The sequence below is a fragment of the Verticillium dahliae genome, genomic scaffold (assembly GCF_000150675.1).
Source record: "Verticillium dahliae VdLs.17 supercont1.14 genomic scaffold, whole genome shotgun sequence".
In the NCBI taxonomy this organism is placed as follows: Eukaryota; Fungi; Ascomycota; class Sordariomycetes; order Glomerellales; family Plectosphaerellaceae; genus Verticillium; species Verticillium dahliae.
In genome coordinates this window covers 526,638-554,283 of record NW_009276945.1, presented here as the reverse complement: position 1 = coordinate 554,283, position 27,646 = coordinate 526,638, and the positions used below count along the sequence as shown (strand labels likewise).

The following is a 27,646-nucleotide window of genomic DNA, read 5'->3' as shown; positions in this document are numbered from 1 at the left end:
GTAAAGGATACAACATACTCTTGCTTTAGTGACGTTGAATTGAGCTGTATTGGTCCATCATACGCACGGACAGCGGAAGATTACTGCCGCTAAGCAAACTCGCGATGTTTGGAGGTATGATGCCGGCCCCTGGCGGCGGTATCCCTCCCGGGGGTGGTGGAGGAGGGACACCCCCGAGCGATGGCAGAGGCAGCCCAGGATGTGGCAGGTTGGGTATTGGTGTCGGTACCGGCGGTGTAGTCGTAGGCGTGCCGCCCAGGAGACCGGCCATGCGCAGACCGGCGAGCAACGCCATCGGATCCGGGGTCGGTGCCGCGCTAGGCTGTCGTGACGGCACGGCCACGGGCGGCTGAGGCGATCGAATCGGCATGCCGGCGTAAGGCGGCGGAGCTGGCGCCGGCGTTTGCGCCTGCGGCGTCGCAGACTGTCGAGCCAAGAGACTCGCCAGCGCGCCCTGGCCAAGCAGAGAATCAAGTGTGACTGAGGCTGGCTGCGGCGCTATATGCGCCACGGGTGCAGGCGGCGGTGGGTGGTATGATACGGGCGTAGCAGCAGCAATAGGGGCAGAGCTTGGGACCGACTGTGGCCTCACTTTTAAAGCGAGATCGGCTACTTGATTTTTAATGAGGATCAAATGATCCTGCGGCATGTCCTGGGTTTGAAGCAACCTTTGTAAATCATGCAACCCCTGCAGCCTCGCCTTAATAACCCCATCGTGCGGATACTGCGCCGCTTCCAACGTGGAGGCGGTGATGAGCTCCTGGATGTCATGCTTCAACACGGCAATGTTCACGGAATTATGCTGCGACGGCGACGCCTGGAACGGTGTGGGGGCACCAGCAGTAGGCTGGAGGCCGCCATATGCCTGTGGTGGCTGCGCGTTGAGCGGTCAGCAAAAATGGTGCGGCATTCTGTTTCACAGGATGACTTACGGGATAGGGTGCCGGTGCCTGCTGTTGTTGAACGCTAGGTGGCCGGCTACCGTTGAGCTGTTGCTGTTGTGCATGAGGTGGCGGGCCAGGATATCCGGGCTGGCTCGATCCTGGCCTCATGCCGGGTGGTGTCGGCGTTGCCCTATGAATTCCTGCGCCACGGGCTCTACCCACGGGGTGTCCACGACCTTGCGCCTGGAGAGCCAAAGCTGAATTCCGCGCTTTGTTCAACGATTCCTCAATCGGCTTCGTGACTTCTGGCGGGAACACAGGCCTGTCGTCGAGCGACTGAGGCACAGGTTGCTTCCACGTCTGCAGTGTCTCCTCCATCTTGCGACGGACATGGCCGTCCACAGCAGCATAGGCCTCCATAAAGGTCTGGAAAAGCTGAGCTCCAAAGAATAGAGTGTAGGGTGTGCCGACGTTTTTAACGATTGAATCGAGCACATATATAGCAGGCAGCTTCTTGTGCGCCGGTGCCTGCGGACCACGTCAGCATTGTAGGTTCAAGGCCAAGTGTACCAGCGATTGAAGCGCAAAAAGTCTGCGCAATTTCGCAAGGTATGGCTTGCAGCTTACTTTAATGATATGCCTCTGGAGAATATCTGTGATGATCTGGGCGTGCTCGGTATTCTCTCGTGCAATGGTCGTCAACGTGCTGATGTCGGCCCTGTTGGTTGAGTTCAGATCCTCCAAAGCCTGCTTGTAGTCCTCCGCCACGTCGGCCCCCGACTGTTCGTTGTGGGACATGGCGATGAGCACGGAAACACGCTCTCCAAGAATCAGAAGTGATGCTTGCTATGTTGCAACTCGCTGCTTGCTCAGGATACGCTAAATGGCCGTTGGCCAGTTGGCAACGAATCCTGCCACTGGGCGAGCCAGAAAACACGTAAACTGTGATCACCGAAAACACTGGCAGGAAGGAAGATCTCCAGCCTATTTTGTATGGAAGAGAAAGAACGCGCGATGGCGCCCTCTAGCAGCACAGTAACGAGCGGCCTTATTGGGGACGAGAACGTGGAACAGGGCGCAGAGTCTTGCTTGCTTGCTTCAATTCTTGCGTCCAACCGGATCCTCCTGATCGAATCACCACCGCAGAAGCCTAACCAGTCCACACAGATCAACAAGATGCCGACAGGGAATCACCCTGCGGCTGTTTGTTCGGAGAGGTTGTCAAGATGACGGAGTTGTTGAGCTTCGAGTCGGAAGGCGCAAGCAAGGGTCGCGTGAGTGGCAGATCGTGTCGGGATCGGAAGTCGACGTAGGATGCCTGCCGAAAAGCAATGGCTCAATAATAGGAGCGCCGCTATTACACAACAGCGAGCACAATTACAGCTACAGCCGCGTCGGTGCTTGAGGCGAGTGGAAGTGAAAGGATGCTGTTGGGTTAGCTGTCGAGGTTGAAAGAATGGAAGTGGAGGCAGACGTCGCAAGAAGTTAGAGTAGCGACAGCTACCTGATCAGTCGCAGACACAGATGGAGCAGGTGACGCTAACTTGATCCGCCCTGCTGTCGACTTGCTTTGCCGTGCGCACATCACGTGAGCGGCCATGGACATCGTGCATACAGTGCGTATACTTCTTGATAAAATTCAAGCACTGTGCTTTCGTGGCGCAATATATGCCTTTGCTATGCAGCGCTTGACAAGCTGGCGCCCAGTATTTAAGCTTGTACGTCTCGAGCGTCAAAAGATGTCGAACCTGGTTATTGGAGTATGACAAGATTAAAAATCAGGAGACGCAGAGGGCACCTCCTACCTTTTTTTCTCTGCCGAAGCGTCAGCACTGGAATACCACCTTTTTCAGCATTGTACACCACTTGATTATGGGAACTGCAAAGGCTTGGTAGGACACCCATCGAAACTAGTCACCATCGAGCTCAACACAGGAATCTAGAGAATGACTCAAGTCTAAATCGACGTTACTATTCTCAAGAGCAGCGGAATTAAGCACACCCCATGCCTTCTGGGTATTCTGTAAAAAGTACAACGCTATCAAAGAAAGCCAATGTCCTGAACGCCGTTTCACTAGCCTCCCGTCCCCTCCTTCTCCCCCGGCCATTCGTCTAGAAGCGGTTCATGTGGCTCGCCTCGCTATAGCTCGTGAAGCGAGTGTTGATGGGATGCAGCGCTGTCGGCGGACGTGCAACATCGGGCATGATGGGGCTCGACCTGTCCTCAGGATAGGGGTTGCTATGCTGGTCGTCGTGACCCTTCGCCTCGACGTCATCGTCCGCGACGCGGATGGGCTTGCTGATCTTGAGCTTGCCGCTGGCAGCCCACGGGGCGATCTTCTGCGTGAGTCGACGAAAGGACTTTTCGTTGCGAACTGAGTTGGAGCGCGTAGAATAGGCGTCGGTGAAGGAGTTCTTTGTGGACGAGGTCGCGATGGCGCCGTCGCTGCGGATGTTGCGGGCGGTGATGCCGTTGTCTGAGTCGCGGAAGACCAGAGAAGAGACAATGTTGAAGAAGCCGAAAGTTATGGAGAGGATACCGGCCGCAAGAACGAGGCGCCACAGATGGGGGCCCATGTTCTTGGAGGTGACAGAACGACGGTTGAGGTTCCCCAGAATGTGGCACCCCATCACCACCATGGCGATGCCGAGCCAGGTTAGGCCGTGGTAGGGGGAGAGAACGGGCCAGCGTGTGGCAAAGTAGCGCTTGAAGAGGTTCAGCTCCGAGCAGATTAGGAGAGCTGCGGTGGCAGAGGTGAAGGCATGGGAGACAGCCTCGAAGAAGAAAAAGTTGCCCGTCAGACCAGACATGACAATGAGGACCCAACTCGCGGTGGCAACGGCGAGCAGACCTATAATGTTGAAGGCGCGGAAGACATTGAGGATCAGGTGGCCTGAGCCACGCAGACGGGAGTTCTCGGAAAGATTAAACATCTTAGAAGGCCTGGTAGGATGTAGCGGGTCTTTGGCATGTTAGTCAGGCCATGCAGCGCTGGAGTCAAGGTACCTTACGATATTGAGTGTACAGACGAGTCACCTAACAGATGGTTTGGGGAGCGATGGTATGCTTCAGTATACTTTTCTGTACTGCAGTTCTTGGTTGGTCGATGGTGATTGAAATGATAGTGAACGTTTTGGAAGCCAAGGTGAAGGTTATGGAAATTCAAAGTAGAGAGAGGATTGGAAGCCAGTCCAATGGCAATCTCAAAGAAGGTTATGGGTCAGCTGTACAATAAGGAAATAGAGGTCGAAGGAAAGATTGTCGTAGATCAGTGCATTGTTCAGGTCGTGAATAGACCAAGAACCTTTCTTTGCAAGGCAGTGGGAAGGAATTGTCGTGATGGCAGGCACCAAGAGGAGACAAAGGGAGTCGCTGCCTTTAATAGAGTTCATGCCTATTGTTCAGGACGCAGTCTCATTCGGGGCCAGGCTCTGCAATCGAGACAACCAGGAAGAAGAACAAGTTGTTTTCAGCACGTCACGTCCAATCAATTTGGCGGCGCGAAACAACTGTCGCCGAAAGCCTCAGGGGTATTGTCCGGGTCAGGCTCGCTGCACTCCCTGTCCGACGCGTTCTAGAGCCCACTTCAGCGGTAGCTCGCAAGTTCGATGCTTCCGCTTGAGTCACTCCCAGGCATTCGGAGTCCGGGCATGGTCGATGTCGGCGCGTGCTGTGAGGCAGAGGAACCGATCTCGACTCGACAGCAAGTTATTCGCATGATCAAAGGCAGCAAGGTGCGGCCAAAAGCCATGAGAAGCTGAGAAGAGCGTGGAGAGCTGTCGACCAATCGAGTCATCGGTACCTGGCCCGTCTTCGACAGGTTGAAGCTCTGGGCAAAATGGATTGACAAGGGATACGTGGGACGACGTCGAAAGAAGACTCATATTGAGCGGTTGCGTGGTTGTGATTGGATGTCAGCTCCATGCATCTCGTTTCAGGTCCGGCTCTAGCCCGACGACCGCAACCGCCGGCCAAAAACCCAACCTCAACCACATCATGCAGCAGATATTTCCGAGCTTCTGATGATGGAAGCACAGCATGCCACAATTCACGTCCACCATAAGGCCCCGGAATTTGATGGGAGAGGTGCCAGAGAACTCCCGTGGTCCGCATCGGGAACCGAAGCTTAGCTCAGCCATGCCATGGTGCAGCGGCTTGCCCCCCCCTTGTCTGTTCTGGCCTCAATTTGTGCGACAACCTGGGACAGACGACCGAAGAATCACGCTTGACAAAAAATCAGGATCAGATCGCGGGTCGAAGAGTGAATGACATACGGGCACTTGCCTTGGGGCATGCTCATGCATGAACACTGTGCTCTTTTCGCTGTGAAATATTCTTGCCGAGATCATGAGATCCTCTTCTCAGGGCGCTAAAGAGCTGGCGCTTCGAGGCGGCACTTGAGATTTCAGGTGGCTCGAGCCTTGCAAATTTCTAAATGGATCTATTATCGGCTACGTGTGGTTCAACAGCCGCGGTACACTGCTATTGTTGGAAAACCCTGCACACATCAAAGACGCATCCACTCGATCATGAAGTGCAGCAGTAGCGCCTTGACGGCGAGCTTGTTCTTTTCATGCAGTCAACGTCATTTGAGTAGACTTAACCTCGACCAAATAAACATGCGAGCCCACCGTCACGTTCACCAACATCACGACAGATTTAAAACAACCGAAGCCAATGAACGCCTCAGAATGGGATCTCATTTTCCGAGTATCTGAATTCCTGGCCTAGCCGGGCCACTCCATCGCATGATATCAAGGGCCAGAAGCAGGAGCCAATGTCGTAGTACCATCATCCAGGCGCGGTAAACACCATGGCCATCCTCATGAACCGGCACACAGCCTTTTCCACCACCCGGAACAACCGTTTCGCTAGCAGCCATGGCTGCGAGCTTACCGGTAGCGCCACAGGGAGAGGGTGTTGTGGCGGAGCCAAGTCTTTCTGCGGCCAGCCTTGGTCTTGTTGTAGCGGTGGCCCTTGTTGAGACCACGGGACTTCTTGCCGGTGGCGGTAAGGCCACGCTCCTCGCGGTGCTTGTGGACGGGGGCGACGATCCAGTTGATGCGGGGGTCGATGCGGATGGCCTTGTGCTGGGGGTCGACGAGGATGACCTCGTAGTACTTGTAGGTCGAGTCCTGGTTGATCCAGTAGGAGTTGAGGACGCGCAAGTTGGCGCAGCGGCGGCCGACACGGGACTCAGCGGTCGACTTGAGCGAGCGCTGGTACTTCAGCTGGTTGATACCCTGGTTGGTGGGCTTGCCTGCATTGTGTGTTAGCCATCTACCATCCCAACATCTCCTGACATCCGAGGTAACGTACCGAAGGTGGCACCCTTCTTGGCGGGCTTCTTGCGACCACCACGGCGGACGCGGACGCGGTAGATGACATAGCCCTGCTTGGCCTTGTATCCGAGGCGGCGGGCCTTGTCGGGGCGCGAGGGGCGCGAGGCGCGGTGAATGACGTTCAGTTGACGGAGCTATATTGATGCACTCTCAGCAAATGTTCAACGAGTGTATAGCAAAGACGGGAACGCCCAAAATGCCTGGCCCGCCGATGAGGAAAAATTAATTCCCTTTACGACAGGCCAGCCAGAAGATTGTTCCCGTCCACAGCCTTGTAGAGTATTCGGGTTTCATCGTACCTCCCAGCAGCGAACGCGGAGAAGGAAGAGCATAACATCGCTCTGCTTCTTCTTCTGAAGCTCCTCGACGTACTTAAGGGCACCCATTTTGGCTGTTCGAGGACAAAGGTTAGCCGCGAGTGTCGGAGTGGCAGACGAATACCACAAAAGGTGCTTGAAGGACTGAACAAACCAGCTTTTCACGTCAAATCCGGCCGCGGAGAGGGTGTTGTCGTGATGGTCGTCGAAATTTTGGACAGGAGGGACCGGGAGAGAAAGTTCGCACACAGGTAAGGTGAGGAAAATGGAATTGAGGCGGTTTGTGGGATAAGCGATACACTAGGTCATATTAGGCCTAGCGGGTCAGAACTTGCCCCGAGCCCGTGGCATACGGGCGAGAAAACAGAGTGGGTCGGCCCTCGGTCAAGAGGAGGGGCACCAAGGGTTTCACCGACAGGACTTGGCATTATCCTGACCTTGCACTCTTTGCAATGAGTTCTCACCTCGACCGGGTCATTAAACAGGTTGCAAGTTACAGGAGGGGAGCAGACTCTTTATTATTTCTCTTCACGATCCATTCGATTGTTGAAAGGCCCATTGTACACCTGGAGCTGTGCGCGTCCTGCTCATAAATGATTGGCCTCCTTACTAAGAAGAGTCTCAAATGCATCCAGATGCATCCTGGCAGTGCGTCCCCAAGTGTCATCCAACAGCGCCTCTAAGCCATCGAACATCTCGATTGCCATCAAGTCTGTGTCTTTGGCGTTCTCAGCATCTACCATTGGCAAGCGTGGCTGCAAAACAGGCTGCACCATCGTGCCCACCAATTTTTTGCCAAACTGATTACCGCGTTCGAGCATTTCTGACATGCGCTCGGCATCGTGCAGCCATTGGGGGTCGTCTATATCATCGCTGTCATCCGCTAGTTGCGTGTTGAACTCACGGTAGAGCTCCAGAAGTTGATGACATCGTTGCATAACCCGAGTGCCGACGGTGTAGAGCTCAGGCCTCGCCCTCGCATCTCCGACTGAAGACTGGTGAGGTCTTGAAGATGGATAGGTCTGGCTCAGCACAGCCAGAGCCTTTCCCTCTTGTTCCGTGCTGCTATGTATCAGCAGATATAGAGCCACGAAGATGTGTGCGAAGGTGCTCACCTCCTCTGTTTCCACTTGCCAACGGCCTCCTGTGTCTCCTCGAAGATGGTCGTTGTGCACTGTTGCACATCGGCAGACCAGGATCCTTTCTCCTGAAAGTCATGAGATAGTTGGGGGCTAGAGATGTGATCAATCGCATGCCTCCTCGTGCGGACACGTGGTTGACTGACTTGGAGCTAGAGGGGTCATCATGATCCTCGCGCCAGGACCTAGTTCCAGCTTTGTATCCTCTTCTTGACCGACTCTTATCATCCGCGAGAAGCTCTTCATCAACGTCGTGGGGTTTCGTGAGCGTGTACGCCTGTGATTCGATTGATTCCCTTGATACACCTGGAAGCGTTGCCCGTGCCAAGGTGCGAGCTCGACTGTTATCAGGTAGTGGTTCCAAGGGGGCACCCCCTTTGGCTGCTGGCCCAGTCAGAATCGACTCATCGTACGGGAGAGCGTTGAATCACTACTGACCCCTAGCGGTCGCTTTCTTCCTCGGCGGCATCCTCGTTTATTTCCCTGCCACGGCCTTGTCCCTGGGCCAAGGTAGTGATGTGGTGTTCAGGGCCTATCCCACCGCGCCAGCTTGCTTGACGAAGGGTGTATCTTGACAGAAGCTGTGAGCATACATGTGTACATTCGACCGAGTCACAGAAAGTGGCTTTTGTTGGGGTTTATCTGGAGAAGCTGTGGAAGGAAGATACCTAAGGTAGGCAAGAGAAGGTAAGGCAGGTGCTACCACTGCGCGCCTGCCCAAACGTGATTGGCATGCTAGAAGTCCCCTTTTCGTGACATCAGATATGCCAGACATGAAGACCGAGACCACTCTGACGGCATATGTGCTCTTACTCCCGCTGTATCAATCATATGAATGAATGGAGCGAGGGCGCTTATCCCAAGAAACAACTTGGCATAATTGTGGACGAAGACCGACTGTATGAGACAGTCAGACTTACGGAATCAAAACAGATTGGCCAACCTGCAGGCCGGGTGCCTTGCATGCTCTCGTCGTACAAAATTCAATTCATGCTGACAATATGGCATCCCCAAACGCCGATGTTGCTTGAAAACCTCAACCACAAGCAATGATGCCCCAATGCCCTTACTATGTACGCCCCCATGCGCGCTGAACGAAGCCAGCGCGCGGAAGACAAAAAAAAGAGACCCTTATGAAAGGAGAGCGTGAAGGCTGATCATGCATTATTGCGCTCAGGAGGGCCGTCTGCCGGCGTATCCTCCCCAGGCGACCCGTTATTCTCCTCCTCGTCGGTATCGTCCGAGATGTCACTGGAGTCGTCCTCTTCCTTACTTGGACCGTCATCAGTGTTTGAACCGGCTTGGTCGTCTCCCTCGAGAGCGTAACCTGGACATCGCTCGACGAGGCCGCGGTAATACGCCACCAGTACCTCCGGGTTCGGTACAATCTTCCAGTCGACGCGGTATAGAAACTCGAGCTCGAGGAGCTTGAGCTCGGCGACCTTGACACCGCCCACGCGCGCATATGTAGTGTTATTCCAAAACGAGTCGGACAGACCTTTGGCGGCGACGGTAGCAGCAGTGATGAGGAAGCGGTGCACCGTGAGAGTGTTGATGGTGAATTCGGGGTAGAGGGCGCAGAGGCGATCAATGTAGTAGACCATGGACAGTAAGAGCGGCGGCGTCAATGTCGCATGCTTGGCTAGCCGATTAAGGTACTCAAGGACGGATATGCTCGGCGCGGTTCTGTGCGCCAACTGGTGTGAGTGCACAACTCGGAATCAAAGTAATCGCGCATAGGTCGACTTACCTGGAATGAAACCTAGTCAGATTCCCAGACTGTAGAGCAAGCGCATCATTGGTCTCGATCAGCTCGGAGAGCATGTGGGCGATCAGAACCACCATGTCTTCGGTCGTGCCGAGTTCGTATCGTAGAGGCAGGACTTTCTGGGGCGCCGGTGCCGGCCTCTGCCTCTTAGGTGCGTTGGCGGCCTCGGTGTCAGCGATGCTGGAAAGATCGGTCTGCGCGTGAGCGCCATGGTCTTGCGACTTGCGACGCTTGCCGGGAGACAGCGTATTGTCGCTGGCTTGCCGTAGTGCAGACGTCTGTGACGCGGGCTCGTTGAGTATGGGCTGTTGGGTCCGTGCTACTGATGTTAAGGCTACTGCCGGTTCGGGCTGCTGAGTCGCAGAGGTCTGCGAGAGAGGCATGGGTGTGTTGACGGGCGGAGTTGTGTCGCCGCGCCGCGCCTGGACGGCAGTGACCGAGGAGACTTCCATAGGAGAGTATTGCGTGCCTGCGTCGACCGCAACATACCGCCTGGGCTGCGAGTGAGGGGATTGTGCTTGCGGCTGTGTCTGGCTGGGTTTCGGTAACTGCTGTTGCTGCTGTTGCTGTTGCTGTTGCGTGGGCGAAGTGGAAGACAAAGACTCTGTTGATGAATGGGATCGAGAATGTCGTCGCGTCAGGGAGGCCGATAGCCGGGAGGAAGGAGACTGAGGCGAGGAGCGGGTGGGAGCATAGTGGAAAGTGCTGGGTGAGGCATTGGCGGAGCTGTGAATCCTTGGGGATGTTGTCAACATGTTCGCCGATTCATCGTGGGGTGCTCCCGTCGACGAGAGGCCCCTTGTTCAGGTCGAAAAGAAGCGGAAAGTTTGGAGGTGAGGGGCATGAAGCAGAGGCGCTTGCATCGGACAGTCCCCCGGATGGAAAACGAGCAAAGCAGTGCAGGGCAAGACAGAAGAGCGTCGATCGGCGGGTGCCAGATTCCCACTGGGCGGGATCCAGGTCGGATTTGCGAACTTTCAGCGTCCTTGCGTGCCTGCCCCTCCACCGACTTGCGGTCGCGGCGGGCCTGGGGTGGCCTGCCGCCACCCCATTCGCCCCACTCCACATGGTGTCAACCCACACGGCACCGCGGAAATTTGGCATGGCTGGTGACCTGCCAGACAGGCCAGGCTCGTGGCACAATGCGGCGATGGTACTGGATGAACAGGACAGCACGCTAGAACCGACTGGGCGACTAAGCAGGCTGGGATTATGTACCCCAAGTTGCCATCTCGAGATCTGATCTCGGGTTTCCTTTGAGATGGTCGGGGGCCATTTGAATGTGCTTTTGAGACGTGCCGCCAATATTCTTCCCTAGCTCAACACATTGTCTCGCTGGTGAGGGTCATGCTAGACATACAGATAGATTGTCAATTTGTGGGAGGAACCGGGACTGACACCAATTCTGCCCAATGCTCGATTAGTGACACTTGGAAACCCTGCTCCGAACGGTTATCAGACGCGCCGACTCGTTCACCCACTCTCGACAGTGACGATGCGGCTATTCCGGCATGCCATCGCACCCCACGTAAAAAAAAAAAAACTTGCAAATCAAGGCTGGAGGGGCAGTGAACGTGCCCACCACGGTGGGCATAGCAGACCCTCACACGATGTCTATCTAAATGGGAAGCTTACCATTGTCAAAAGAGTGGATTGTTGGGTAAGACAAACGCAGTCGCTCGTCGATCGGCTCATCCAAAAAGGACTCCCGAGGTGGGACTCGAACCCACAGCCCTTGGATTGTTATGCTGATGCTTAAAAGTCCAAAGCTCTAACCAATTGAGCTACCCGGGACAACTTCTCGTAATCAAATTTGTTGAATCATCATATTGACGTAGCATTGATCCTTCAACGGATACTCGATCAAAAGGATCGCTTCCTAGGGCCATGATTATACTCGGTTCACCGTGACATTGTGAGAAGTATGAGTATTTTCCGCAGGCACTGCTGTTCCCGTAAATTTCTTCTCAAGTACAGGCATCCTATGTGTTGTCCGATCTGATACCTCATTAAGGCTGAAGTGTTCAGTCTAGGACAGGGTTCAATCTGTACAACTTTCATTAAAGCTCCGGTAATTACCTATGTGACTTGGATAAATTTTCTTACGCCTTCAGGCCAAGAAATGTCTTGTCATCGCTAGGTTGAAGACGTTGGTAGGGAGGGTTGTTCAATCCCAGAGTTATTAGCACGAAATCTGGGGTTCTTGGGGCCAACATGGAGTGGGGCCGCTGCCGTTCAGTCTCGGTGGGGGTGGTCCAGGATTAAAGTCTGTTTGAGTTGCGATGGCACCCCATCGACCTTGCGTCACTGAGATACAACTCAACGTACCCAACCAGGTGCGACCGCCACCATCGACTTTTCTTCCATCACATCGACCGACTATATCGAATGCGAAAACTCGCACATGTTTTTCAACAAGTCCTGATCTGGCACGAAGTAGCAGCGACATTTGTAAAACATCGAGCACCAGCATTAATCAGCTTAGTTCCAGCTGTTTGCGAAGCGACCCCAAACCCATTCCCGACCCTCATTAGCCGAAAGTACGACAACACCACAATTCGAAGATACTGGATACAGGTAGTGCGACGCGTCTGTCAAACGTAAAGGACGTCTCTGCAGCAATCAACGGATCAAGAGCCTGCCATGGCACGCGACTCGGATCCCCCTCTTCTCGCCTACATCCATAATGCAAGATCCTACGCCGAGCAGACGAACGCGCTCCGTTCACTCAAAAACGACATCGTAGGCCATACTCGGAAGAAGGAAACATGGGTGGCGCTCGGCGCCCTTGGTCCGATCGTCAGTATACTACAGTCCAGCAGACTGCCAAACAAGGCCAATGGCGCGCGTACACAACCTCCCGCCGGCTCGTTAGCATTAGAAGAGGAGGAGAACGTAAGGTTACAGGCATTACAAGTGCTCTCCAGCTTTGCCAATGGTATGGGCATTGACTTAGGCGAGAACGAATCTTGCTTGCTGACAGTTAGCAGGCGGCCCATCATACATCGACCCCCTTCTTGCTGCCGACGCCCTGCCCGCCCTGCTGGCCAATACATGCCCCAACACCAACCCGCCGCTGGTGGTTGCGACGGCACTGAGAGCCTTGGTAAACATGACTGAAGCTGCCTCGCTTTGCGTTTCCACGCCTGCAGAGCTGCGTATACTGGCAGACGCCATCTTTGCTCCGGAAAGCATTGAAACACTGGCAAATATTCTGGCACAGGCGGGCCAATGGAGGTTAAATGTCAAACAGCAGCCAGTGTCATTGGTGACCACCTTGATCAGCCGCCTTTGCCAGGATGAACAGCACGCTCTAGCACTGGCTGATTCGCCTGTTCTGGACCTGCTCGCCAAAGAGCTGGCCAGCTTCGCTGTAGCTGATGGTTACGTGATACCGGGAGCAGAAGCGTTGGATGGGAGAGCCGAATATATTCCCCAACCGGCGCCCTCTGGATCTAATCTTGCATCCACCCTGGAAGCATTGACGACTATCGTGTCGGATTCGCGATATAGGGCGTGCAGGTTGCTGTGCTCGCCGCCCGTTCTTGCTGTCTTTCCCAATCTTCAGTTTTCACCATCCCCACTAACAGCTCGTCCCTGGTTCACTCTCTCAGCTAGCGACTTGAAGCAAATCGGTGCCATGGATACTCTGCTCCCACCAGTCCCATACCATCAGCAGCGAGGGACCTCACATGGGACATTCCCTTCTCTTGGTTCGCCTGAGTCTAGGGAGGGCGCCGTGCCGTTTTCTCGATCCGCGTCGAGCAAATTCAGCGATGGCTTGCCTGTAACCAACAGCTCTCGCCATGGTCCTTCCGGTCAGAATGGGACGTCCGATTCGGAAGACCTCGAAAGCCCTCTCATTCCATGGCTCATTGCCTTGTCCAGGAATCGAAGCGACCTGGAGCGGCTGATGGCAACCAGTCTATTGACATCTCTGGTGAGGTCAGGACTTGGAAAGCGGTCCTTCAGAGAGCCAAGCATCGGTCTACTCGTCGTGCCTCTCCTGTGCGAGATGCTCCATCACTATGAACGGGCGAGCTTCGCTATCGACCTGGCCTGCAGCACATCCCAGCTGGTCGATGCATCCGCTCCGCTGTCATGGGCCATCCGCGAACGAGCTCCAGCTGTCCTCTCTCGTCTCATCACGGACAGTGAGCAACTCCAAAAGGCGGCATTTGATTGCGGCGCAGTCAAGATTCTGAGCCGGTTGATGAAGGATGCCTACGAAGCGGTGCCGCCCACGGCGTTCGCGCGGCCATGGTCTCCAAACCCCGACACAGGTATGGACGTAGAGAGCAGCTCACCTTCATGCCGGCTCGGCGCCGAAGGCCAGCCTCCGCTACTAGCACACCGTATCAGGATGCGCGAGACCGTTCTCAAGGCCATAGGCGCTCTGGCGGCGGGTAGAGACGAGTATCGCAAAGCATTCGTTGATGCAGACATCGTTCCCTTGATAGTCCAATCTCTCTCCACAGCGCCCGTCAAGCCTTCCAACCCCAGGGACCGTGCCAAGCCCGAAGAAGCTGACGGGCCCGTCCCGGACACTGCAACCTCTGGATATGGGAGCAACACATTGGGCGTCATCATTGCCGCCTGTCACGCTGTTCGCATGCACTCGCGTTCTGTCAGCATCTTGACCCCCTCACTTGTGGACCATGGCGTATCGTTACGGATATTCCGTTATCTGAAACACCCCGACGTCGATGTCCAGATTGCAGCTACAGCAGCCATGTGCAATCTGGTCACCGAGGTCAGCCCCATGCGTGAGGTGAGCTTCATCAACATGACGCGCTCATACGAGTCCTTACTGACACATACTTAGATGCTTGCAGAAAGGGGTGTGATGAAAATCCTCTGTGAGCATGCGCATTCGCAGACAGCAGCACTACGACTCAATGCTTTGTGGGCACTGAAGCACTTTGTTCATGCGGCCGATCCCGACGTCAAGAAGTTATGTCTTGAGCAGCTCGAGCCAGGATGGCTTGTGCGCCTTATCTGCGACGACACGGAAGACGACGCCTTGTGGTCCGCCCGCGCCAAGACTGACACGCAGGGTGAGGTCGACAGTGGCGACGACGATCTTGACGGAGATGTAGAGATGGACCGCCATGATGGTCCCTCCAAGTCAATCTACGGCACCACGGGGCTTCCTCGTGACACGCACGGCCGACCAGCCGCCTGGGCCGTCCATGCTGAGACCAAGAAAGCAATCCTCCGCGACGCAGAGCTGAACCCTCAGCGCCGTGCACGGAACGACGATCTTGCCATCCAGGAGCAAGGCCTCGACTTCATCCGAAATCTCATCGGCGCCTCCGCAGCCCCTGCCTCCTCGGATCCGGCCACCGAGTCCACCGACATGATCGAGCACTTGTTCACCGAACTCGGCCAGGACCGCTTCTTCGACATACTCGCCAAGAAGCTGCAGGCCAAGGTCCTCCACCCAGCGGCCCATCGCCGCAACGGCTCGCCAGTCACCACCAACGAAGCCGCTCGCGTCCTCTACCCGCAGCCCAAGATTGTCGAGGCCGTCGTCTTCATCCTCGTGCACATGGCCGCCAGCACCCCGCGCCACCGCCAGCTCGTCATCGCCCAGACCGACCTCCTCAAGCTACTTGCCCGCCCACTTTGGGTCCAAGGACAAGGAGGTCCGCGTCGCGCTCTGCCACCTCGTCAGCAACCTCACCTGGCAGGACGACGAGACGGACTCGCGCCCCAGCGCGCTGCGCGCCCACGAGCTGCGCAAGCTCGGCATGCTCGGCAAACTCGAGACCCTGCTCGAGAGGGACCCGGAGCTCGACGTCCGCGAGCGCGCCAAGGTCGCCGTGTGGCAGATGAAGCAGCTCAGCTTCTAGGGAGCTGCCGGGGCGGCGTCTGCTTTGCGCGGCGTCAGCATGGTGGAATGCCTCGGCAAGGGTGGAGGGGACCATGCGTCCCCGGGACCGGGCAGGGTCTGCAGTCAATGGCGTTGGGCGCGTGAATCGGTCTGATGGAATCTATTGATAGGGTATATGGTATTAAGTAGGAATCCAGTCAAGCGAGTCGATTCATGAAAATTACGACTAGCTTTAGCGTGTGCTAGAATTCTTGTGAATGCAGGCAGGCACATCAGTCGTCGGGACATGTTACAGAGAGAGAGGAAGTTTTCTCTCAATAGACTGAAAAACATCTAAAACATAGATAGCAAGATATTCACATGTTCATTGACAGTCATAGTCTGGTTTCGTCGTACAATTGTTCATTAATCGTTGCCTATTATTACTGAGCTAATGGGAACCCGGCCTCATAGACGTGATCCAACTCCTTCATTAAGAGCGAAGTTATTAGTGGACACCGGATCGCGAAAACTTAATGTGCAAGTCATGACTATTGTCGTCTGCGTACTGTTGATACATTTGGTGTATGCTGCTTCCCAGGCAGATGTTGCTTAGACAGCCTGCTGAACAGGGGTCGCGTTGGTACCGTGATTACCAGTGTAGGCGGGGTCGCTACCAACGCCAGGGTGACCAACACCAGAGCCGACACCAGCGGGAGTGCCGGCAGGGCCCGTGGTAGTGGCGCCGACACCAGGAGCTGCCTTCTCGGGGAAGGTACCAGGTTGCTGAGGGACGCGGCCGAATTGAGTGAAGTGCAGGTTCAGGCGTCCATAGTCCCAACGACCGCTGAGGAAGATGAAGGCAAATGCAAGGACAGGCACCAGGAGCAGATCGAGGATACCGAACCAGATATTTGTACCGGGGACACGGATCTGGTATCCTGCATCCGTAAGAGCGAAGGCGAGAACGTAGAGGAACCAGAGAAAGTTGACGAAACCCGGCGAGAGCAAAGTAGTGGCCGCTGACACCGAGACGGGACGCGCGCGGCGACCACTGGTGAGGGTGCTAAGAGATAGCAGGAGCCAGGCCAAGGTGCCGAAGACGAAGAAGCCCCATTTGTAGTGCGTGTCGGTGAAGGCGCAGAAGAGATAGCTGGCGACCCAAATCCAGGACAGTGCGATGTGGTAGACAATGGTGGCCCAGGAGACGCCAGACAGGAGGTCGAGCGCCGTGATGACAACGGGGAACGCTACTGCCCAGTAGGCGTACTTGCCCCAGTAAATTTGGCGAATGTCATTGTTGTCCGAGTTGGCCTGCGAGATGAGTCGGTAGGCAAGGCCGGAAGCCATGGAGAAGTAGGCGATCGTGCCAGTGAGAAGAGCAATGGTGAAGAGGTAGTGGAAGATTCTCTCTCCATTGCGAGGCTTGAAGGACAGAGCGGCGACAGCGAGCTAATCGTGGTTAGTCTAAGCAAGGTGGCGCCGGGACCAGGCAAACATACGAAGGACACAAAGAAGATGGCCGTGACGGCAAACAGCCAGCTAGAGCCACCCTCAGACTGGTGGTCTTGGCCAGTGTAGGCGTTGTTGTAGTCAAGCGCATCGTTGCGCGACTCCAGGATCACACCCATGGCTATTATATTGTGTAGTTTGGGGGCGTACGAGTGGTTGTGGTCAAGGGCTGCTGCGAACGTCTGGTGTTTGGTGATACTCTGCTGCAGTAGAACGTATTTGGCGTCGTGTTGTTGATGTTGAGAAGAGGAAGGGCGAAAATCTCAGTAGAAGAAATCTCAGCGAGGTGGCCTTATATCAAGGGTAAGGGCAGGAGCCGGAGGTCCGAGGGAGTCGTCTTGCCTGCTCCTTCCCGTGGTTGTTACGTAGGCTAAGCCTAATGTGCACCTGCCTGACCAGGGAGGCATCAACAAGGTGAAGAGCATCTTGATTCGTTTGACTCTTGTCACTGCAGACACGATGATGGGTGCCAAGACACTGTTCACTGCAACGACACGCCCTGGGAACGGGAAGCTGCGGCTCACAGACATCAGGCCGGCTGTTGCGGCACCAGGGAAAGGCAGGACCACAGGCCATTGGTAGGACCTGAGCATCGGGATGTTGATGGTGAATCGTTGCCCACAGGTTTCTACATCTACAGTGCCTCAGGTGTGATTGCGTGTGATTCCTTTGCATATCGGAAGCTGGCAGGCACTTCTCGACTCATGCACTGCAAGTATCACGCCGTCTTGCCATTTTGCCTCGTGTCGTTTATGACCCCATCATTTTGCAAATCAAGGAGTCAAGGCGAGGTGTGCAAATTGAGGCCTCTCTGTCTACGCAATCACCTTGGTCATCATTACCCCTTCACCACCCATCATCATCACCAACGGGGCCGAGCATCTTGGCTCAGACTGACCTGGGTTTTCAAAGAGGCTGAACAAGCCTCATCACATGAGTGGCAGTTCGCCGTGCCCCAGTCAGTGACGCCCATCGGCCAGATCCCTGCCAGTGATCGACGCCGCATCCTGTCAGCTGCGTTTCATGTTGGGTCGAAGGAACAGAAGTGCCGGGCCCTGTCGTCTGAGACGGCGAGAGGAAACCGGCGACTCCAATCAATCTGCTTCCAACAGACGGCCTGTCCCCCAGGGTGGCCTCCCTGATGATGTGACTGGGAAATGGCCATTCCTGACAGACATCACTGTATTGCGGTCCAGGCCGAATAACTGAGTATCTCCACCCCATCGGCAAGCCATCGGACAAGGCCATCCGTCCATCGGTGGGCAGACTTCATTCATGTCGCGGCCTGACAAGGACCTTTGCCCCAGGGATCCTGGCTCTACAGAGAAACCCCAATCATGATGAGGTCATACCCAAGCACAGAGGCGAGATTGACCGCCACGTTTTCGCTTGTCATTGAACGACACGTCAAAAGCAACGACAGAGTGAAGCAACCAAGACACTGAGGCAGGCCTCTGAGACCACTGAAGGGCGAGAAGCGGCGCTGAGGGTACGGAAGCCGGCTTCACGTTGTTGCTGTAAGACAGCCTTACAGGGCCATCGGAACTTCCCGAGCTGCCTACGACAGGATGACGCTCAATTACGGCCTCGAAACCCGGGTATTGACCATATCACAGACGCCAGTGCTGTCACGAGGGTGCCTTCCTTCGCGCTGCAGTGTGTGACCTGGATGTATCAAGTTTTGCTTTAACGGTGCCCAATGCCTTCACGGGCTTTTACTCTGACACAGCGACATGGCATGTCTGGCTTAAATTTGATGAGCTGCACACGGACGAAAGGACTACATGCTGCAGCGGCCTCCAAAGGGGCTACTTGCGTCTCGATGGACTACGGGATGTGACCCTGGCGAGTTATCCACAAGTTAAGCATTCGGTGACGATTGGAACTGAGTCCGACCTACATCGTCTTGCGTCATACCTGTATTATGTTGATGCCGGTGGGGTTCTCCCAATATTTCTAGGCCGTTGGCATAAGACCGCAAAGTTCAACCGAGACAGTAGCTGGACACTGGGACTGATGAGAGTGAGGATTGGCCGAATTCGCCGACTGAATAGATTGGTCAGTAAAGTCTCTGACCAATCCACGCTGTCGCCTCGATCATTCCCTCACATCCTCCTGCGGGCTTCAATATCTGAACCTCCACATAGTCTTCCAGCCCCCGACAGTGTCAACTGACTCCAACCATGGTTTTCAAGTGTATATGACCTCTTCAACACTGACCGTTGTTATCTTTGCCTCATCAACCCTACTTTGGGCGTTCGGAATTACGTCAACCGGTTATCTCTCTATATTGTTTACAATGACTATTCAAGTATTGCCTCGAGAATCTAGTTGTACCACAATTAAATTCATATGGCACCAAGGCTCACTCCATCCTCCACGTAAGACTAATGGGGCCCGAAGTGGGCAGGCTCATAGGCATTGAGGGTTCAGCTTCAGAATCCGGGCAGCTGGTTTTCGACAGTGATGAACATAACCTACTCCTGATGAAGACAACCAAAGTGAGTAAACTTGACAAATCACGTAGCGATTTTATCGTTCACTTGTGACTGGGGAAACAACTGGCCCCTATGTACGCGCTCATTTTCGAGGTTACTACCGATAAGGGTAGTCTGGCTTTCCCCTAAGATCTAAATGCAACAGACTGTCCTAACTACGCATAATGTGCGATTCCCTCGCCATCAAACGGCCATAGTCTATCAACAAACTTCATCATGGAGTATTACTTGCGTGTCAGAAATGGTGTTGAAAAGGGGCAACTCCCAAGGTCAATTACAGCCTTGAACAAGTAGGGCTCTGTTACATTTGTAAACTGTAGAGTCTCTCGGCTCCTGTTATGTAGTCGCGATCGCTTTTGGCTACGACTGAAGTAGGTTTTAGATGTTAGATACAGGTTATTTGAAACGAGCTGGGAAAAGTTAAACTTTTCTTATGGGTAGGTAAGGAACACAGAAAACAATAGAGAATTCGGTCATGCCTAAGAGCTGTCATCTATAACGCAGGTGCAATTACTACTAATTGAAGCTTTCCCTCGGTAGAATTAATAAACAGATAAACAGACAAAGAGTCCTCGCCTAGGTTAACCTCAAAATATCAAAAGCAAGTGTTTGACTTGCCGATGAGCACTTGAGCTCCCCCCTTGACTAGGTTGCTCCATGACGCCACTCTTCCTGTTTGTCTCCGATCTTCAACGTTGAATGGCTCCTAAGAAATGCCAGAACTGTGATCCATGTTGCTATTTCTTTGGCTCATGGCAATTTTGAGATACTATATGTTTGAACAAATGACAGGAGACACCTAAGGAGCCATGGAGTAGGGGACCTCAGAGTGCTGATATAGAGGCTTAAGACCACGGCATCGCGTATTTAAGGGCTGCGGACGACCCTCCTAGCTGCGGTGAGCCAGGATTCAGATTCAATCTAACCCTCTGTCAACAATTGACCGCGAATGCGCCTGTAGAAGACCTCTTCTCTCTGCTGATCCCATCCCTCCGACAACAAATTTCCCAATGTTGTCGATGACAGCACAGTTAAGACTTGGGTTGATGCGTTGTAGATGTACGCCAAACAGACCGACCAACCCACGTTCCTGCTTTCAGAGTAGCAATCGTATGATGGACATACAGTAGCTAGTTTTGCCTCTACGTCTGTATTTCTGCATTGACTGCTTGTTGATGACTTTCTTTTGCTCTTCAAATCACGGACTGACTAACAAGAACCCTTGTGTCGATACTGATACTTGATCAAGATATTGAAGACCTCGACCGCAGCTCCTGAAAATACAACGGCCGCCAACACTTCGCCTCTGGCGGCGATGATATGCGTATTGCCGGGGGCTTCTTCTACCACCTTGAAAGCAGTGATGTAGATCCCAAGGATAGCCTCTAACGTCTAGCACATCCGCCCTCGCAAGGATTTAACTGGTTCAAGTCAATGCACAGAACTTTGAAGACCTTGCCTCGCCGGACACGCTAGCCCTTGACCTGTACCCGCCTATATCCCATATATGAAGCCTCGCAGAGAGGTAAGATCCACCTTTCGTGAATCTCACTAGTGAGAGTGAGGTAACCCGGTAAAACAGGTGCAGATTCTGACCTGTCCGGTCACAGAGACGATATCGGTGCTGATCGACTGTGAACTGTCAATTGTGGACTTCGCATGGCGTTCGGCACAAAAGGGGCCGGCTCATCGACGGAGGCCACCAGACGCAACATCTCGTTGTCTTACCATCTGACGCACCAGTTGGACCAGTTGGACGAAGTATCCCCTTGAAAGACCAAATCAATCAAGCTCTGGATCAGCGCGACTGATCTATTGAACAGCCATGTCACTCCAAGAGGAGCAGAGCTCTTTGCGCGAACATGCCGACACGATACCATGCTCGCCAACTCTCCGGCTTGCTGACAGTGTAAGGGACAATTGACACATAAGGCTGAGGAATGTGATTCTAGAGTAGAGTAGATATATGATCTAGCATGTGCTTCAACCGGACTTGATAGAATGTACCTCGGGTTGAGTGCACCCGAGGATATACATGCTACATAGTTGGCCAAGGTACAATAGCTGGTCGGACGTCTGGGGTTGGCCGATGCTCGTGCTTCTGTACTGCCGGATTGACTCTTTTCAACACGTTCAGCACTGCAGACCAACCCAGTCAAGAAGGGAATTGGCAAGACAGCCTGTCTTCCAAAGCCTCACCGCAGACAAGTGGAACAAGCTAATGAGCCGCATCCATTCAAGTTCCGTTTCTCTACTAGAATAAATTCAGAAAGAAACTATTACAGCCCAAGATTGTGTAAAGAGCTACATAGGTCCGTCAATTGCGTGGATGTAATGATACCAGCCACATTGAGTATGCGGCCCATGCGAGTGAAGCAGGAAGGCACTTAAGGGGCATCAACGACAACCCTTGCAGTGCTAGGATGGACTCTGGACTTGTTTGTAGAAAGCCAAGGAGTTTGACCAAGGTTTCCGTTGAGGACACTGATCGAATGAGACATCCATATGCCGAACGGCAAAAGGTCAAGGCATCTGACCGACTGCCATGAGATGAGGATTTGATACGCAGCCGCAGTCATTATCACAGCATCAACGCGTGGGCTTTCCTACAACACACAAACCACTGAGACGTCTGCAGAGCGTGTCATACCCTCAGAGACGAGTATGCGGCGTCAACCCACGCCATCTTACGGAGCACAAGGCGGGGACAGCGGGTATGCGCGCGCCCTGATCCCCAGGGCAGATGCATCGCGTCCACCTGCCAGCTATCGGCCTCACTGCGCCCTATGATTTTCCAAACAGTGGCAGTAAACGAGGTTGGTGGCACCACGCGTGACAAGAATCTGCGTTGTACATAGGGATGCTGCAGATTGCCCTTGGAAACACGGATGATCATGAGACAGAAGCCAGTACTTGCCAGTGAGACGTGAAAAGGAGAGAGCAAGCCAGAACAGCGCCAAGTAGGTCGGTGGTAAGACGGCGTTGAGGAGAAAGAGCAGGACTGCCTGTCGTCAGTTCGGGGACGGTCTGTTTGAGGTCTGCAGCGTGTAGCGAACATGTTTTGAAACGTGGGCGACGGCAACGAGAACTGAATGAGAGATGACTGTGCTTGGGGACGACGCTGGTCTTTCTCTCCTATGACACAGAACATGATCATTGTGAGGTAGTCTCTGTAGGCAAAGGGGCTGCGGTCATGAACCTTGTGCACGCACGCGAGGCTCAAAAATAAGAGATGTCTGGCATCCTATCGTGAGAGCGCGCTATGAAGCAATGCCCCTTCTCGCGCGGCCCCAGCCGTGGCGAAGACATGATTGGGTTGACATGGACTCGAACGGCATCTGCTGTTGCTTGCTCAGCCATCTGCAGCCCATCAGGTCTGATCACTCGACTTTCGAGGGACGGGGCCTGCGATCAACTGGTTCTCCAATGTCCCGGCCACAGGTGCCGATACGAGGTCCGAGGCCTCACATATAGTGATGAAAGAGACATGCTGATGCCGCCCAACGGCGGACAAGCGGGCAAGATGACGAGGCCATCAGCAGAGATCAAATGATGTCGGCACAAACAAGGTCGCACAGCATATGCGGTCTCTGCGAGGTCGGTGTCGTGACGCCGTGATGGCGCGAGGCTACAGCTGTACGCCCGGTCCATCCACAATGAGGGAGCCACTGATGTCTGGTAGCGACGAGAAGCGAGCAACTCATTGCGAGGCGAGGCCCAAGTGAAGCAGGGCGCAGTGCAGTGCAAGCCAATAGGGTGGCTGTCGGTTGACTGTGGCGGCGGGCGTTGGACAGGCTTACGCATCTAGGCCTGGGCGAATGAGATGCAGAGGTTGGTTCATCGTTGCAATGGGATGGTCGGGTGAGGTTGCGGTGCCGGGTCGATCGAACGGCTTGGCAGGTCGATTCTCAGCCCCAAGACCGCATGAGTGAAGGGGCCTTGAGGGGGAACAAAGTGGTGGTGAAGGTGGCGGTCTTCAGCTGGGCACATGTCTCAAGGAAGGGGGCCTGATGACGCTGAAACCATTTGCCTGGGTCGATACAGACCCGGAGGCCTGGAGGATGGAAAACGGAAAGGTGGAAGGCGGGAAATCGGATGCTAGAGTATGCGCCGATTTGGCCTTTCCGGTTCGGCCTTTGTGTCCATGGTTGTGTGGTAAGGGCATGACAATATGACCTGTCGTTTTCTTCGTGGGCCGACTCATGATGAATGGATATTGGGAGATGGGTAATTGGCTTGCTTCTAGAATACGAGAAAGGTATTGAAGCTGGTGGCAGAGCCGCATGCGGTAGACAGTCGACGTCGAGTTACGGTTGAGGTTAGCGGTAGATGGACAGCTATGATCTTCGACCAGAGCTGCCTGGTCTTGCCTGGTCTTGCCTGGCCTTGCCCGGCCTCGCCTGGGCTGGGCAGAGGTGGAGCCGCTTGTATGTTTCCTTTGTACATGTACAGTACCATAAAAAGCCAGAGGAAGGAGGAGCGACCAGCGTGAGAAGGCAGTAATGGTCAGTGCCTGTGGTCACAGTGGGTCTCAACTGAGGTACTTGTGGAACTGACACAGTGCGCCAAAGGCACAAAGCCAAGGTTGGCCCCCATATCACACTCGCAAGGCAGGTAGGCAGGCTCTCCCATGGCTCCTATGGCTGGGATAGCCCAGCCATGACGCCCGGACCACGACGGGCCGGAGGAGCGATGAGAGTGACGGCCGCCATGGGGCCGTGCGATTTCCGCTGCCAACCCAAACCTGGCACGTTCGGTACGCCAAGGGGGCCTTTCCCGCCCTCTTTCCGTTGTGGCCCCAATAAGGTCCGTAGTGCCTAGTGCCCAGCGCCCAGCGCCCGCCATGTCCCAGCACCTGGCACAAGCATCAGAACTGCTGAAGCACTGGCACCAAGACCACTAGCAGACACATAGTGGTACAGACACCTCGTCCCATCTGTCGCGGTTGACAGGCTGCCAATGCGTCTGCGCACATGCAGCGTTCGCATGAAGCATCACACCCGGGGATATGGTCACTCGGAGAGCCATGATCAGAATGCTGCTGCACATCAACGTTGGCCTCGACATAAACACCAACGATCAGTTATTCCGAGACGTCGTTCATGGTGCTCTTGTTCGCTTCCAGCACCTTGTCAGCAGCTGTCCCGTTCATAACTCTGTTCATTCAGGGCATACCTGTTCAACAAACATCTTGTTTACTACGACACAGCTGGAAAGCCATGCAGTCTAGGACAGCGAGCCAGCCAGCAGTCCGCCAGCCACCTGGCCCTTGCTGAAGTCCGGATTTATCAGTTTTATTCCGGCCCTACCAAATTTGGGCGTGGCTCAAGCTCCCAGCTGCGGGCAGAGAAATGAGACCCTCGCAATCCCTCCAGTCAGCACCCAGGTCCATGGGAGGGGGGGGACATCCACCCAAGCTTTTTAGGCCTTCGATGCAGTATTAGGGTGCTCTGGCGTTGCGCCGTCAGCCAACCAGCAGAAACATCCAACACAAGCGTGCTGTGTGGTGGGCATGGTGGGAGAAACCACACGTTCCGACTTGCAGACGTTCAGACGGGGCGGGCGCCAGATTCCGTGCCACTCACGCGTTCTAATCATCGTTCGTCGCTGCTCACGAATGTCTCAGCCAAACGGGCCCATTTGCCGCGTGCCTTCAACGATGCGACGAGGAACGCTCTCACCTTCTTTGCGCTTATCGATCTAGAGAGAACAAGTGTGCATGACGTCCGGTTCTGTTTTCAGCCAGATCAACAGGACAGAACGTCTGGAGTGACGGCCAGATGAGACTTCCCACACCAGGGATCCCCTTTGTCTGTACGTGCCATCGCCAGACTAGACTCGACGGCTTTCGCGGCTTCCTCCTTGCCGCGACGCAGTTTCCCCTTCTCGCCTGTCTTCCCGCCCCCTGACCCAATGTCCAGGAGACAGGCTTCAGGGTGAGACACGGCATACCCAGCACAAGCCGCACACGCTGTGATGTGCAGAACGGTAGAGGCATGAGAACAAGAGGAGCGGGCAGGGGATGCCGAACACCTAGGGTCCCTCGATTTACCTTCAATCCCCCCCCCCCCCCCTTTAGCCCCCACCCCGTGCAAAATGCTCCGTGATCCAGATGATGACCCGAGAGTCCCACTGTGACGAAAGGAACCCTTGCCCGCAGAGTCGCACTGGAACTGGAGAGCCCTCTGTCGACAACTGGGCTGCCAAAGCGAGGAATGACTTCGTTATTCCCCACAGCGAGCGTACTTTTGAGTCAAGCAACGCGGAAAGCAGTAGATCAGCGACTCGGTGAAGTCGAAACACTTGAAATTGAGGGATATGACCGGTGAAAAAGGACTGGGGCGACATCCGTGGAACTCGCCACGCAGACCAACGCTGGATGGTATTTTTCGCTCCCAAGACTTTCAGGTGCTGTAGTGAACCAATGCTGTCGTTGGAGTTTGCTGTGCTCGGTAGGCATGGCGGCGAGCTGCACTGTTCTGCGACGGGTTAGGTTGAGATGGACAGCGAGACAGCAGCGCACGCACCAACCAATTGACAAAACCCAAGCACAAGCAGAGCAGGTCAGACACACATGACTTATGCAGTTGGCGATGGTGGACATATCGCGGGACGCAGATGCATCGTCGCATAACTCTGTCGCCGCACGAACAGGGGTACGGGGATGGAGGGGCGAGACTCGGTATGATGGGGAAGCAGGAGGAAATGACTGAACGGCAATGGGATTCATGACGTCTCGGCGGTCAGAACAGGACGATTCGCATTGTAGCAATCCGCATTCCTGTTTCCACAGGTCGGTCGTCTCTCCCTTTTTCGCTGGCCTGGAGCCTGCCATTGTTTTTTTTCTCTTTTTCATTCGTTTTCGCGTCTTCACCGGTGTGGGACGTCAAGGCGAGACAGACATGCTGGAGAAGCCAACATGCAGCGGCTGTAGGGCATAAAGTCAGACACAACTCAGACATCGGGGAGCGCGCACAGCAGCCACGCAGTCCAGCGAGCATTTGGCGGCGGCGGGCGGCGGGCGGCGGACAGTGTTGGCCACGGGCGAGCAGGGGCGGGCTGAGCCAGCATCCAGGCCCTTGCGTGGGTGGCGTATCAGAAGGCACCGCATTGGTCGAGGGAGTCGACGACCCTGGCGGGCAGGACCCATGAACCGCTACCGTGGTGGGGAGGCGCGAAGCGAATGGGACGCTACCCTGGCAGTCGTCCTTGTCGTTCTTGTCGTCCTTTGCTGGCCGACGGCATGGCCCCTGCTTCGTGGGAGCAGTGCCAAGGCCGTGGTGCCAGCTAGCGTCGCGCCCATCTGGCTCATGTGCGCGCTAGTGCCGATCTAGCAGCCGTGTCCCGCTTCTTACAGTGCGAACATCGTCACACTCCTGCTGGGCAGGCACCGGGTACGTGAAGCGGGCTGTGGTTCTGTCGAGATGTCGAGTATTCTAGGTCTCACTCTCCACGGGCCAAGATCTCCGCCTGGCAGTATGACCGAGCATCCTTGCTTTCTTGCTTTTCCTTCGACCCTCTCCTCGGGGCGCTTCCTCTTCCCGACAGACGGAGACAGCCCTGACCCTGTCACCCGCCTGGTTGATCCACCTGGCTCAGGGACCTAGGGGCCTAAGAAGTGGAAGGCCACAGAGCTTGTCCAGTGCACCGCCCCCTGTAACTCTGCCTACCCTCAAGGCCACCACGGGCCGGACATTCATCATCGTATCATCGAGGGCTCGCTGCCTTTCTGCCTTTCGAGGCGCTGCAGCCCAAACGACGAACGTACCATGTACCTAGGTTCCCAGGAGAAGGAGAGGAGCAGTGTTCACTCTTCTTCCGACAGCGGTTCAGTGATCTCGAGGTGGCGTAGAAGTAGAACAAAGGGCCCTTACCGCAAGCATCTCGGCATCGCCCAATTGCAAGGGCGAGGCAGCTCCAGATTCCCAGCCCGAGGGCCTGGGACTGCCGCAGTCTTCCCAACCCTCAAAGGCAGGTTCGCTGGTTCGCTGGTCCGCCTGTCGCCTTTGCCCGTGTCCCGGGCTGGACCAGATTGACCTGTTGGGTTGGGATTGGTGTGGTGTGCCCAGGCCGGCACGAGCCAATCCGTGACAGCAGAGGCACACCCTTCTGGGTCTTCAGCGCCGCCCCCTGGCCATCTAGGTACTGAAGTTCCCTACGCAGCACCCAGCGGCCAGCGGCCAGCACCCAGCACCCAGCACCCAGCACCCACGAACAAGGCTCCATTTTTTCTTGGGTCTCTCATTGCTCCTTCTCTCTCTTTCTCACGCACTTTCCTCCCACGCACTTCCTCCCACTCACTCTCGCCTCTCGCGCCCTCAAGCCGTGGTCCACACCACCAGCATCCCGGTTTCCCCTCTCTCCCCCCCC

The 27,646-nt window shown here is 55.0% G+C and overlaps 7 protein-coding genes and 1 non-coding gene across 8 annotated transcripts; 1 reads left to right on the top strand and 7 right to left on the bottom strand.

Moving 5' to 3' along the window:
- Nucleotides 1–25: 25 nt before the first annotated feature.
- VDAG_06770 (uncharacterized protein) lies at nt 26–1,682 on the bottom strand (the record flags this gene model as incomplete). Its single annotated transcript, XM_009659474.1, has 3 exons — nt 26–874; nt 933–1,412; nt 1,512–1,682. The coding sequence occupies 3 exons, from the start codon at nt 1,680–1,682 to the stop codon at nt 26–28; spliced, it is 1,500 nt and encodes a 499-aa protein (XP_009657769.1).
- Nucleotides 1,683–2,606: 924 nt separating this feature from the next.
- Nucleotides 2,607–3,818, bottom strand: VDAG_06769 (uncharacterized protein; the record flags this gene model as incomplete). The annotated part of the gene is made up of 1 exon (XM_009659473.1): nt 2,607–3,818. One exon carries the CDS (start codon nt 3,816–3,818, stop codon nt 2,997–2,999), a length of 822 nt encoding a protein of 273 aa, XP_009657768.1. The 3' UTR covers nt 2,607–2,996.
- Nucleotides 3,819–5,566: 1,748 nt separating this feature from the next.
- VDAG_06768 (60S ribosomal protein L15-B) lies at nt 5,567–6,613 on the bottom strand (the record flags this gene model as incomplete). Its single annotated transcript, XM_009659472.1, has 3 exons — nt 5,567–6,145; nt 6,205–6,361; nt 6,527–6,613. 3 exons carry the CDS (start codon nt 6,611–6,613, stop codon nt 5,778–5,780), a joined length of 612 nt encoding a protein of 203 aa, XP_009657767.1. The 3' UTR covers nt 5,567–5,777.
- A 518-nt stretch (nt 6,614–7,131) lies between these two features.
- Nucleotides 7,132–7,848, bottom strand: VDAG_06767 (uncharacterized protein; the record flags this gene model as incomplete). Its single annotated transcript, XM_009659471.1, has 3 exons — nt 7,132–7,609; nt 7,660–7,744; nt 7,830–7,848. The coding sequence occupies 3 exons, from the start codon at nt 7,846–7,848 to the stop codon at nt 7,132–7,134; spliced, it is 582 nt and encodes a 193-aa protein (XP_009657766.1).
- A 992-nt stretch (nt 7,849–8,840) lies between these two features.
- VDAG_06766 (nuc-1 negative regulatory protein preg) lies at nt 8,841–10,206 on the bottom strand (the record flags this gene model as incomplete). Its single annotated transcript, XM_009659470.1, has 2 exons — nt 8,841–9,369; nt 9,434–10,206. 2 exons carry the CDS (start codon nt 10,204–10,206, stop codon nt 8,841–8,843), a joined length of 1,302 nt encoding a protein of 433 aa, XP_009657765.1.
- A 950-nt stretch (nt 10,207–11,156) lies between these two features.
- Nucleotides 11,157–11,245, bottom strand: VDAG_20185. Its single transcript has one exon. It is a non-coding gene; the product is annotated as a tRNA-Lys (tRNA).
- An 849-nt stretch (nt 11,246–12,094) lies between these two features.
- On the top strand, nt 12,095–15,306 carry VDAG_06765 (armadillo repeat protein; the record flags this gene model as incomplete). The annotated part of the gene is made up of 4 exons (XM_009659469.1): nt 12,095–12,389; nt 12,442–14,222; nt 14,277–15,035; nt 15,091–15,306. The coding sequence occupies 4 exons, from the start codon at nt 12,095–12,097 to the stop codon at nt 15,304–15,306; spliced, it is 3,051 nt and encodes a 1,016-aa protein (XP_009657764.1).
- A 572-nt stretch (nt 15,307–15,878) lies between these two features.
- On the bottom strand, nt 15,879–16,897 carry VDAG_06764 (FDD123 protein; the record flags this gene model as incomplete). The annotated part of the gene is made up of 2 exons (XM_009659468.1): nt 15,879–16,718; nt 16,769–16,897. 2 exons carry the CDS (start codon nt 16,895–16,897, stop codon nt 15,879–15,881), a joined length of 969 nt encoding a protein of 322 aa, XP_009657763.1.
- Nucleotides 16,898–27,646: the final 10,749 nt, after the last annotated feature.